Consider the following 13,168-nt stretch of genomic DNA (forward strand, 5'->3'; position numbering starts at 1 on the left):
GTTAAATAAAAAAAAAAAAAGACTAGCAACACTTTTACTCTCTAAAGTTTATGAAATCATTCCTAATTTCTAAAGTTTAAAAATGGGCACTTGTAAAATTACTTTAGGACATTTAATTTGTAAAAATTCAGTAATCACAAAAACCTTAAACTCCTTTTTCTTCATAGATATATTAACTTTAATAAGTAGTAAGAAACAGACTTAAAAATGTATCCAAAAGAGGATGTAGATTGGGAAGAGATATAATAAGGTGTATGGTAGTGTGCTTTTTTCCTACAAAACAAAGAACTTGCAAGTGGGCCCCACATGGCGGTGGATGGATCTATTTGCATTCTCTGGGAATCATTTTTCGTGACAGTGACGCATCCTATGCTCCTGCTGCCAACCGCACACAAACCTTTTTTCTTCTTTTCTTTCACTAACTTAGTTGTAAAAGCCTAAAAAAGTTATAATCTTCATTGAAAATTGTGCTTTAATCCTTCTTTTCTATTTAGCTAATTACAATAATTATCTATGTAGGCCTAAATCTCAATTTCATATAGTGGTTCATGTGTCCACTTTTATTTTATTATTTTTTATTTTTAATATATAACGTGTGTATTTTACATTTAGACGTTTATTTCTATTTATTATTAAATTTTACTATTGTTAAATATATATGCTCATTTTTTTTATATGAGAAGCATGTGTGTATTATGTGTTATTGTGGAAAATGTGGGTGTTAGACATGGATGTGGGACAGTTTTTTCTAAAACAAGGATGAAGAAATGGGACCATCCAATTTCTTTGTAAAAAAAATTAAGCCTACTAATTGAACAGTCCAATTAGTGTGGAAGAGAAAATTTAAATTTTGGCAAAGGTAATCGGACCCTTCGATTTGTATTTAAAACATTAAAAAAATTTGAAGTACACAAATCGGAGGGTATGATTTGTGTTCCCAAAAATAGGACGGTCCAATTTTTATTCCTGATACCACATTTGTGTAAAGCACTTATACATTCCATAACTGCGTCTTACACCATTCTCCCAACCACATCTAAATTAAAAGGTGAAATATATAACATCAACTTTAATTTATTTAATGTGAAACTAATTAAAGTGATAGATAACTTGAAAGACATTTTTATTCATTATTGAAGTATTTAGTGTCAAACAATGACTAATCATTCATTAATTTGTAAACACTTTAATAGATACAATTATTAGTTTACAAATTTAAAATTTTAAAATTATTTAAAAGATAATAAAAATTAATCTAAAATAGTCTAATTTTTTATTTTATAATATTAGATGTAATATTTATGAATTACAGATACTATATGCATCAAAATTATGAATATTAAACTAAATAAATTTATTTTGAATCATTGTCTCTTTAATATTATTGTAAATTATTTTTGTGAGCTCTCAATGTATTTTTTTTCCCTTATCTTCAGATCACATAATCTTCAGTTAATTATGATGATTAATTTTTCATTTGTAGACATTTGATAGAAATAGAACAATCTAAAGTCTCAAAATTTTTCATATTTCTAGAGAAAATTAAACCTTTTAATACTTGGTTAAAAAAATAAAACTCTTTATTATTACTCAATTGGACTCTCAATATATAAGTCTTAAACGAGAATAAGACTTTAGACCTAATATTTCAATCACTACTCGCTAATTATTTATTATTAAGAAATTTATTGTCCTTGTTAAAACCTCTGCATCCCGAATTATTGAATTTATGATCATAAAGGCTTGAAATATATATATAAAAAAAAGAAATTAAATAAAACTATTTTATGTAATGATGAATTAGCTGAGCAATCAGCATCACTATGTTCCTTACATTGCTTGCATATTCCTCAATTTGATGAATTGATGATGCTGTTACATTGCCTATATATTAATTATTTCCCTTTATTCCATATCCAAGTTATCATAAAGCTAAATGTGTCCCTCTTCTACTATTTATAAAGATTATTGGCTTATAGATCAAGTTCCCTACTTTTTCTTTTTTACTACTTGCTTCTTCATTCTTATAACTTAGCTTCCGGATTTATACTCAATCATGTTCACCATCAACTATGACTAAACTTTTTTTTTTTTCTCATTAGTTTATGGTCACGCCTACCTTTTAGGAACCTTAAAGAGTAAAGACAAAGAAACGTAAAAATGAAGCCATGGGGATTGATTAAAAAAATTGTCTATGCACCAAAGTTCACATGACCCTAATTAATTCTGTCACCAAAAAAAAAAGTCAATTGACATGTATTAACAACTTTTTCACTTAATTTACTTTTTATATACATTTCTTCATGGAGAAAAATGCAATGCTATGGGTACTTTTCTGTAAAAAAAATTAATGGATTTAAATAAATGTATATAGTGTCACATAAATAAATGTGGTAAATACTAAATACTTTTTATATTATTTAAATACTGTCCTTGGGGTAATTCTTAAAGTTACATTTAATTAAATAAGTTTAATCATCTCTATAATAAGTACCTTGAAAATTGTAAATTTTTAGGGTTTTAATAATTTTTTTAAAATATTATGCATCTGAATCATTCAAAATAATAAATCTGATTAGAGACCTTTTACTAATTTTTATGCATCTACTGCATTGGGATTGCTTTAATTAGCTTGGTAAAAAGGAGTTATTGAGTGACACTGAATAGTTCATTAGCACACTTCAAGAATTTTTCCCAAATTCTATAAAACCTTAAAAATACTTTTTTTTTTTACTTTAATAAATGTATAAATACATTAATAATTTAACTTTTTTTTTCTATATTTTTTTAATTGATAACTTTATTACCAGATATATATTAGCTAAATCCAATAAAATAATTCAAGTTTTTCATCAGCAAATTTAATGAAATCAAACTTCAAGATAGTCAACAGCAAACTTTCATATAAATTTATTATTGTTATTGTTATTGAAAATTCATGCATCAATGCAAGAACAGAAAATTGATCTGAAAAACAATTTGACATTTATTTACATGCACACCATTCATTTATTTAAATTAAATAACCAACGTTATAATAAAAATTTTGCGATTGTTTTAATTTGACTCCATTGTTTATATATAGAGATCGATTCCATGTATTGCCTTGTTTGAACGTTTGAGAATGTTATAGCTTTTAATTCATAGATCGGTAGCAAATAAAGTTACAATTTTGTTCTTAATTGTTAGTTCGTTAATGGTAATAATTTAAGATTATACTTCAAGAGCTTATTAGGAAAATGCATATATATAGTGTAAAGAATATATTATATTAGTAACAGTTTTATTAAAATTAACTCATAATTAAATGCCAAGATTTAGTAAAGGACATTTAATTTGCCAACACAAAATTATGAAATATCTGTAAAAAAGTCATTGCAAAAAATGTGATTTATATCAGGTTGGGTTATTAAGATATGGGTAATAAAAATTCAAGTATAACATTTTAATTTGTATGTCACATGTAGTGGATTTTTTTTTTTCCTTTTTTAAACGCTGTAATAGGTATCCAATGAATTGGTCAATACAATCTTAGATTTAAGAATATACATGTTTGTTCATAATAAATCTGACAATAGAATTTTAAAATTACTATTGCTATTAAAAAGTGAAATCCTCCACTTCCACTCTCTATATACTTTTAGGAATTCCCAAATGTCACTTCTTATTTTTTTTTTTTTTAATAAACACATATATACAACAATCGGTCAAAAGATTTCAATATTTAAAATTAATGAAAGAGTCCTTTTTCATAGCCTTTTCAACTTCCAACTTGGTAATGTTACGATAAAAAAGGAAATTTTGGTGGAGTGAAAAAAAATATTAGTAAAAAAATTTATTATGTGCAATGCATATATTTTTTATAAATTTAATAAAAAAATTTATTTTTTATTCAAATTTATTTTTCATCAAAGAAATTTTAAAAAAATTATTATGATTATTATTATATGAAAGACGCTACTCAAAGTGATTATGTGTAAGCATTTCTTTCACTCAATTTCTAATAAAAAAGAGTTTGACTTTACAATTGACTACTATTTTTTATTTTAGCCGGTAGTGGGGTACTATTCTTACCTTATAATATATATTTTACTGAGCATAAGATTATTGTTGGCAATAAAGTTATGGCAATAAATAACAATGTACAGCAAGAAATTTCTTAATTAATAATTAGTATTAGGTAATATAATGAGGTGTTGTTGGATTAGATAGAACAAAATACAAATCGCTGATTACCAAGGAAGTAAGAACAAAAACCATACAACAAATCTCTGATCAGATGCATATTAAATCCTCTCTCTACCTTCATATATAAAAAAAAAAAAAAAAAAAATTATTGTATAGGATTCCGTTCTGAGAGGATGATAACATTCAGATACGGCGTCTAAAAATATAATCCCCATCCTTGTCGAGATCTTATAACATTTCTTCATAAGAAGACAAAATAAAAAAGAAACTAATATTAGTGTTTGAAAGGCACAAGCCACATAGCATGTCTCGCCCACATCAACCACATTGCAATTGCATCCATCCCCACCTTTTTTTTTTAATTATTATTATTATTATTGTTATTATTATTATTCCATCCAATCAAAGTTCTTTGATTTCATCGATCCCAAAGCCGTGTCAAATGCACATTCATGCATTTTGCATATTTGTCAAACTACAAAAGCCACATCAACCAGCTTTATACATTCCTACGCTAAATGATTCTATCCCTATAATGTTCATCACAGTCACAGCCAAAGAATAAATAAAAAAGTGATAATAAAAAATTGTAATATTTCTAGTAATAGCCGAAATAATTCACCAAGGTAAAAGAAAAAAGAAAAATAATCAGAAACTATACATATATTCCTAGCTAGATAAAAAGAAGAAGTGGTTAATTCCATCACGAAACGAAAGCTAACTAGCCACCAACCTCATATCTACATAGCATGTGGTTTTTCCATTCGCAAACCATTAAACCTCACCAACCATTACATCATGTTACCCACAACTAGCTACCACTACATTATGCATTTCAAGTTATTTCAATTATCAAGCAAAATTCATCTTCAGATTCATAAATTCCATACACCGATATCTTCACTTAAATTTGATAATTGAGAATAATTACATAATTTAATTAAATTATCATCCAATAAATCTTAATTATTAATTTGATGCTGAGTATCTACCTACCAATAATGATTCTTAGATCAAAATTACAATCTAACTAACATAAGAGAACCACATCAAGCTCAATTCACAATTTTAGAGAATTCAAGGATTATATATGTCGATTCTGAATTTAATAACTAATGAACAGACACGATTAATTCAGGACGATCCAATATTTCACATCTTATACAAGTGAAATATATATAACATAAAAACAATATAATTAAAAAAAAAAAAGAAAAGAAAAGAAGAAAAAAGAGTAGAGTTAATCCAACAAGTGATGGATCGGAATCGGAATTTTATAAGAAGGAGAAGGAAGAAGAAATTAAAGAAGAAACTAATTAAAAATTGTGTAATTTACGTAGCTTCACATTCCATCAGCTTGGAGGAAGCCAAATTAAAACGTGGAAATATAATAACCGTTTTTTCTTTTTTCAGATAATGAGAGAGAAGAAGAAGATGATGATGATCATGTACAGGAGCATGTCCTCTTAGGAAAAGTAGATCTGAAGAAAGCGTCCATGTCTTCCTTATTGTTCACATCAAAGAACTGGAACTCATCTAGAAGCTTCCTCTTACACGACGCAATCGCCTTCGCCTTCTTCGGCGCCGGCGGACACGTCACCATCTCCGGAATCTTGCTCTCCTTCGACGTCGGCGTCCTGTAGCTCTCTTCCTCCTCCTCCTCCTGCTCCACCTCAACAACGCTCAAAACAACGGCGCCACCGTCGTTGCGGTCTGTAACCGCCTCAGGTCGTTCTTCCACGACGGCGACGGCGTCGTTTTGGTTTGAAGAGTGGATTCTTGATGTGTTCTCCATCTTGATCGGAGAGATTCGGAGCTTAGGGAGGTTGTGGTGAAGATGAAGGTCGGTGGACATGGAGATGGATGGGGATTATATATAACTGTAAGATCGTCGTGAGAATTTGGAAGAGCAAAAATTAAAATTAAAGAAAAGAAAATAATATGGAATTTGTTTTTTCTTTTCTTTTTTTTTTCTTTAATTTTTTTTTACTAAGCGTGAGGTGCGTGAAACTGGAATTGTCTGCGTTATATATAGATGATTATGGGGGGAAAAGCTTTATGGAAAGCTTTGAAAGCGTGCGTTAGAAGGTAGGAGGGAGAAGGAAGAAGAAGAAGAAGAAGGAGAGAGAGAATTGAAGGGTAGGAGAGAGAATAAGTAAGAATGGGTGAGTGGGGTATTATAAACCATAAGTGGTTTTAATTTTCCACTTACTGAGAGAGAACACTTTTATTACGGTACCACTGCTATATGTGTCAAATTAAACTAGTAGAAGATAAAATAAGATAACATATTATTGATTTTTTTAAAATATTTTTTGTTTTAATTTTGTATAAAAAGTTATACCTTTGTTTTTTAATTTTCTGTTTTCTTTTATTAATAAAATTTTGAAAATAAAAATACAAATTAAACAAATGATAAAGAACTTAAAAAAAAACTCTGTCTATTTGTGATAATTAAATAAAGAAAACATACACCTAGTTTACGAAACACTTTTAATTTGCAAGAATAAGACTATTAAATTACTCTTCTACCTTAACCCATGATAATAATAAAGAAGTTTTGTGGTCTATAAATACAACTCAATAGAATATATAAATTTAATTACAATTTTAGCCTATATTATTTTATCTTATCTTATCTTTATCCTATCTTTAGTTGTTTTTATTTTATCTTTATTTATTTTTATCTTTTGTAGGTTAATACTCTATATATATTTAGTTTTACCTTCATAATTTACAATATATAATTTAATTCAATTCAATCAATCAACAATTAATAAAAATTTCTTCATCTTTTTTATTCTTTTTCTATTCCTTCACAGTTTTATCAAAGATACTGACTTCTTTTATTTTCTTTAATAATATTGTATGGGAAGAATTTTAAATATATTAAGTACATCAGTATTCTAATAATTTTAATAATTAATTTTAATTATAAAATATATATAATATATATTAGTTAAAATTTCTTCATCTTTTTTATTCTTTTTCTATTCCTTCACAGTTTTATCAAAGATACTGAGTTCTTTTATTTTCTTTAATAATATTGTATGGGAAGAATTTTAAATATATTAAGTACATTAGTATTCTAATAATTTTAATAATTAATTTTAATTATAAAATATATATAATATATATTAGTTAAAATTAACGATTAAAATTACTGAAAAAAACAGTCTTTTTGATTATTTAAAAACTTTCTTATTGTATTACTATTTTTATTTCTAACAAGATGTCTAATTATATTAAACAACATTTAATTGTATTGAGAAAATATTGAGTTGGGAAAAAAAAAACCCTAGCAGAGAAAGAGTACGTACTTCGTACTCAGAGAGAATGAGAGAAGGAGAGAGCGGGAGAGAGCGTTTGAGGGTGAAACACGGTGAAGAAGATGGCCATGCCATCGAAAGAGATAAGGGGGAGAGTGTGGGAGGGTTTGCATCAGGTGTGAAGGAGGGATCAAGTAAGGGCGACCTTAGTTCCAGGGTGACTTCCAAGATTTCGTTCCGTGACAAGGTTATTGGTTCTACGGTAGCCACAGGGATAAATCGAGCTGAAGCTCTAGATGAGGATTCCATGGCAGTGGTCACTGGAAAACAAGGAGATCCTATGCCTCCAAGAGTTTGCTTCTCCGAAGAGGCTAGGAACATCCTTTCTGAACCATACAAGGAAGCAATTGTGATTAAGGTTCTTGGAAAAAACCTTAGTTACACGGCCATGTTTCACAAATTGAAAGGGGTATGGAGGATCACCGGTGGATATGAAATCTTGGATGTGGGTTTTGGGTACTTCCTCGTTAAATTTGATCGCATGGACGATCGAGAGAAGGTTTTACTAGGGGGGCCATGGATGATCTTCGGTCACTATATTGCGGTCAAGCCATGGACACCGGATTTTAAACCTTGTGAGGACACTTTCGGGGAGACTATGGTTTGGATTCGAATCTCTGGTTTGAGCATATGGTACTATCAGGATAAAGCCATGATGAGAATCGCTTCTGCTGTGGGAAGACCAGTCAAGGTGGATCTGGCTACTAAGTTGGCGGAAAGGGGAAAATTTGCTCGGGCTTGCGTGCAAATTAATCTTGGTTTGCCGGTGGTCCGGAGTGTGATTGTCGATGAGTTTGAATATAAGGTGGAGTATGAATGCTTACACCTTATTTGTGACAAGTGCAATTGTTTCGGGCATCCAGCAACTGACTGCAGAATGACCTCAATAGATTCGGAAAGGGTGGATCGAAAGAAAACATCAGTGACCGAGACGGCGGCTCGGGTGGTGCAGCCACAGGAAGCTTCAAAAGAGAAAATTTTTGAATTTGGAAGCAATCCCAAAGAGTCAGTGATAGTTGCAGAAATTGGGGAGGAATTAGATGATACGTTGCATGGGAAGGAAGTGGGGTCCCAACATTTGGAAAATGAGGCTGGCTGGACCAAAGTCAGCGGCAAAAGGAGAGAAAAATTGAGTCAATCAAACAAAGCCCAACAAACATCTAAAGATAAAATGCCGGTGCGCTCAAATCAGAAATTGGACCAGAACCGTGACTTTGGGCTACGTATGAGAGGAGCCGAATCAGGGGTGAAGACCGGGTCGGTTAGCGGATCTAAGGCACGCATGGCATCTTCCAAACAGCAAGGGGTGAAGGGCAAATCTGTCTCCGTTGCGGTGCCGACTTTCACTGCCATTATCAAAAACGGACACAAGAGGTTGCGCCCTTCTTCTTTGCAGAATTCGCCGTCGACTCCGGACTGCCTTGGCGACACCAGCAAGCAGCAAATCGGCAAATTGGAAGGGTTGTCAGTGGAGGGACATAGACAGACCGGGCAACAACCGGACAAGGACAAGCAAGGCTCAGGGGGATATGATGGTGGATCTTCATCATCTCGTTAGGGACTTCAGCTGAGGTTGGTCCTTTTTACAATACAAATTGTTTTATGGATTATTTAGATTTAAGCTTTCTATTTTGGAATATTAGAGGTGCCTCTAATAAATTGGCCCGGGTTCATAGTAAGGAGTTAGCGAATAAATTTCATCCTACTTTTTTCATTCTGTTTGAAACCCATATTGCTTTCGAGAGGATGAAATCTTTTTGGAATAATCTAGGTTACCAGGATGTTGGTATTGTTGAGGCTAATGGTCATAGTGGGGGTATCTGGGTTCTATGTTCTAATTCAAATATTTCTGTGAGAGTATTGGATGTAGTTGATCAATGTATCAGTTTTGAAATCACTATGGGCAATACATCTAGTTACTGCAATGCGGTGTATGCTAATCCGCATATACATCGGCGTAAAGAACTGTGGGGTGACTTGACAAGGATTGCTAATATGATCCACGGACCTTGGATTGTGTTAGGGGACTTTAATGATGTTTTGTTGCAGAGTGAAGTTAGAGGGGGGCAATTTAGACTTGCCAGAGCAGAACAATTTGCGGAAACATTGGAGGATTGTGGGCTGTTTGATATGGGGGCTATTGGGAGAAGATTCACTTGGTACAGGAAGGTGAAAGGTGGGGTGCAGGTGGCCAAGAAGCTTGATAGAGCAGTCATCAACCAGGACTGGCGACTAATGTTTCCAGAGGCTTATACTGAGGTGCTGGCGCGCCTTCACTCTGATCATTGCCCATTATTCACTAGGTGCAAGATGGCAAAGAGGGCTACCAAGGGCCATCGTCCGTTCAGATTCCAGGCTGCGTGGATGACTCATCCTCTTTTTAGGAATGTTGTTGATACAGCTTGGAATAGAGGAGCTCCGGATGTAGTTAAATGTTTGTTGGAGGTTCAAAAAGATGCAACTAGCTTCAATAAAAAGGTTTTTGGCAATATTTTTGTTAAGAAAAGGGAGTTGGAGAGGCTTTTGAATGACGTTCAGATTACTCTGGAAAGTCGGGAGGATCAACAGCTTAGGATCAAAGAGCAAGTTTTGCATCAGGAACTGAATGCTGTCCTTCTTCAAGAAGAGTTGTTGTGGTATCAAAAATCTAGAGAACAATGGGTGAGATGTGGAGACAGAAATACAAAATTTTTTCATCTGCAGACAGTTATCAGGAGAAAGAGGAACAAAATTCATGGGTTATTTTTGGAGGATGGGTCTTGGACCACGGAGACTACGACTCTAGAACTGGCGGCAAATTCTTTCTTTCAAAAGCTCTTTTCTACAAGGGAGGATATTGACCTGGACGCCATGGGGCCTTTTCCTTGCCCGTCTCTTAGTACTGAGGCTTGTCAAAAGTTAGTGGAACCGGTGACGTCTGAAGAGGTTAAAAGAGCTGTGATGACCATGAGTTCATTTAAAGCCCCAGGGCCAGATGGATTTCAAGCAATTTTCTACAAAGAGTTCTGGGACTCTCTTAGCAACGATGTGTGTAGACTGGTCAAGCGAGCCTTTGAGGGTGAGCCATTGAATGCGGCTATTTTCGATACTCTCATTGTTTTAATTCCTAAAGTGGAAGTTCCCTCTTCCTTACGGGAGTTTCGGCCTATTAGCTTATGTAATGTAATTTATAAAATTGTCACAAAGGTTCTAGTTAACAGGTTCAGACCTTTCCTATCGGAGATCATTGGTCCTTTGCAAGGAGGGTTCATTCCAGGAAGAGGAACCACGGAGAATATTATCATTGCTCAAGAGATTATGCACTTCATGAGGAACACCAAGTCTCGAAAAGGGACCATGGCATTCAAGATTGATTTGGAAAAAGCTTATGACAGGGTAGACTGGCGTTTTCTGGAAGCTACTTTGGTCCGGTTTAGGTTTCCAAAGGCTACCATTAATCTTATATTGAATTGTGTGACTTCCTCTTCGTTGGCAGTTTTGTGGAATGGGAACAGGCTCCAAAATTTCAATCCGAAGAGAGGGTTGAGGCAAGGAGATCCTATGTCTCCTTATCTATTTGTACTCTGTATGGAAATGCTTGCCTGCTTTATCTCTCATAGAGTTTCCCAAGGTTTGTGGAACCCAGTTGCGGTTTCTAGGAATGGACCACGACTCTCTCATTTGATGTTTGCAGATGATCTTTTGCTTTTCTGTAAGGCATCAAAAGCTCAAGTAATAGAGGTCCTGCATTGTTTGGACTTGTTTTCTAGAGCGTCAGGTTTAAAGGTAAATCTTCATAAGTCAAAGGCCCAGTGTTCCAAGAGGGTGTCGGAGAGGAGAAAAGAGGTTCTCTCAGGGGTCTCTAACATCCGGTTCTGCAATGATTTGGGTAAATACCTGGGAATTAACATCGGTCATGCCAGAGCTTCCAGGAAGACGGCTCAGGAGATTATTGAAAAAATTTCGAGAAAGCTCTCCAGTTGGAAAGGACGCCTACTGAATAAGGCAGGGAGGCTTTGTCTTGTTAAATCAGTTATGGCCTCTATCCCAGTTTATGAAATGCAAATTTCTCTTCTCCCGAAGTATGCATGTAATAAAATTGATTCCTTGATGAGACAATTCTTGTGGAAAGGCCAAGCGACTGGAAAAGGACTGCCTCTGGTCAGGTGGGAGGTCGCCATAACTCCTAAAAAGGCAGGAGGATTGGGTATTAGGGATACTTCCTGTGCTAACATGGCGCTTCTGGGAAAGTTGGTATGGGATTGTCTAAATAATAGTGAGAAGTTATGGGTGCAGGTTCTGAAGCATAAATATCTCAGGAATCAATCTGGTATGAACGGAAACAGTAGAAATTCTTCATCGGCTACCTGGAAGAACATTGTTAGTGCCTATGAGCATCTCAAGGAAGGGCTTCATTGGAATATTGGAGATGTCCACAAATCAGTTTGGTATGATGAGTGGACTCCTTTTGGTAAGCTTTGCAACCTTGTTCCTTATGTACATATTTCTGAATCAGATTTCATGGTGGCTGACTTGTGTAAAGGGGTGTCTTGGGAGGTTGATAGTCTTACCACGCCTATTCCGCATGAGATTAAGCAGTTTATTTGTGGTCTGAGATATCCTAGTTTGACTGAGTTGGAGCCACAGTGGGAGTGGTGGCCTGCAGCAACAAAAAAGTATAGTGCAAGGGAGGGTTACAGATGGTTATTAAAGAAAACATTAAATTGGAATGCCAACAGTAATTGGAACTGGTTGTGGAACACAAACATTCCAGAGAAGTTCAAATTTACTATGTGGCTTAGCTTACATGATGCTCTACCAACTGAGACCTTTCGATTCAAGCGGCATTTAGCTTCTTCAGATATGTGTAAGAGATGCAACAAGGCGCAGGAGACTATGGAGCATTGCCTTAGAGACTGTGAACGATCAAAGGCAATCTGGTATATGTTGGATCCTAGTATCCTGGACTCGACGGCTGGTACTGCTCTTGAAGAGTGGTTTCGGAAGGCCTTGGCTAACAATGAGGCGTCCTTTGGTGCAGGGCTTTGGTGGGTATGGAGACATAGGTGCAATGACATATTCAACACTGACAACCCTTGGACAGACCATAAGGTTGTTGCCTTGGCCAGAATTACCGCCAAGGACTTACAGGTTTACAAGAATCGAAGCAATGCCTTTAGGTCTCTCCGAAATTGCCTGTGTTGGGAACCACCGGTAGGCAATAGTTTTAAAGTTAATTGTGATGCAAGCTTGTATATGGATTCAAATTTAGCGGGATTTGGGTGTATTATTAGAGATTCTAAGGGAGATTGGATCTCGGGCTGCTCTGGAAGCATTCCCCCTTGGTCTATAATCAGATGTGAATTATTTGCTGCTTGGAGGGGGCTGGTTTTAGCTTGGGATTGCGGTTTGAGGGATATTATATGTGAAACAGATTGCCTTGACATTCTGCCCATCATGCATGAGCTTACAAGTGGGTATCCATCTGAAGTAACAGATTTGGTTCACAAGATTCAGGAGCTTTTATCTCGTCCTTGGCTTGTTCACGTTGAATGGGTGTCCCGAGAAGCAAATAGAGCTGCGGATTGGATGGCTAAATATGGTGCCAAGAGTAACTCTAATCATGTTATTTGGTCTGAGCCTAGTGTTGATCTCCAACGAATCATCCGCTC

General features: G+C 34.3%; 3 protein-coding genes across 3 annotated transcripts; 2 read left to right on the top strand and 1 right to left on the bottom strand.

Moving 5' to 3' along the window:
- Window positions 1-5,133: 5,133 nt before the first annotated feature.
- LOC107618900 (uncharacterized) lies at window positions 5,134-6,349 on the bottom strand. Its single transcript, XM_016321077.3, has one exon. The coding sequence runs from the start codon at window positions 6,041-6,043 to the stop codon at window positions 5,633-5,635; it is 411 nt and encodes a 136-aa protein (XP_016176563.1). The 5' UTR covers window positions 6,044-6,349; the 3' UTR covers window positions 5,134-5,632.
- Window positions 6,350-7,524: 1,175 nt separating this feature from the next.
- LOC148546568 (uncharacterized) lies at window positions 7,525-9,075 on the top strand. The gene has a single exon (XM_088497995.1). The coding sequence runs from the start codon at window positions 7,525-7,527 to the stop codon at window positions 9,073-9,075; it is 1,551 nt and encodes a 516-aa protein (XP_088354121.1).
- A 188-nt stretch (window positions 9,076-9,263) lies between these two features.
- On the top strand, window positions 9,264-11,043 carry LOC148546569 (uncharacterized). Its single transcript, XM_088499255.1, has 3 exons — window positions 9,264-10,153; window positions 10,397-10,892; window positions 10,993-11,043. The coding sequence occupies exons 1-3, from the start codon at window positions 9,264-9,266 to the stop codon at window positions 11,041-11,043; spliced, it is 1,437 nt and encodes a 478-aa protein (XP_088355381.1).
- Window positions 11,044-13,168: the final 2,125 nt, after the last annotated feature.

The sequence above is a fragment of the Arachis ipaensis genome, chromosome B9, assembly GCF_059453495.1.
Source record: "Arachis ipaensis isolate K30076 ecotype BB chromosome B9, ASM5945349v1, whole genome shotgun sequence".
NCBI lineage: Eukaryota > Viridiplantae > Streptophyta > Magnoliopsida > Fabales > Fabaceae > Arachis > Arachis ipaensis.

What these genes read in the sequence shown, in the direction of transcription:
- LOC148546569 (XM_088499255.1), top strand. Translation starts at nt 9,264, where the DNA reads ATGAAATCTTTTTGGAATAATCTAGGTTACCAGGATGTTGGTATTGTT. An exon ending in CTTCAAGAAGAGTTGTTGTG is followed by an intron (nt 10,154 to 10,396) that starts GTATCAAAAATC and finishes CCCGTCTCTTAG; the next exon opens with TACTGAGGCTTGTCAAAAGT. An exon ending in TGGAAAAAGCTTATGACAGG is followed by an intron (nt 10,893 to 10,992) that starts GTAGACTGGCGT and finishes CTTCGTTGGCAG; the next exon opens with TTTTGTGGAATGGGAACAGG.
- LOC148546568 (XM_088497995.1), top strand. Translation starts at nt 7,525, where the DNA reads ATGAGAGAAGGAGAGAGCGGGAGAGAGCGTTTGAGGGTGAAACACGGT.
- LOC107618900 (XM_016321077.3), bottom strand. Translation starts at nt 6,043, where the DNA reads ATGTCCACCGACCTTCATCTTCACCACAACCTCCCTAAGCTCCGAATC.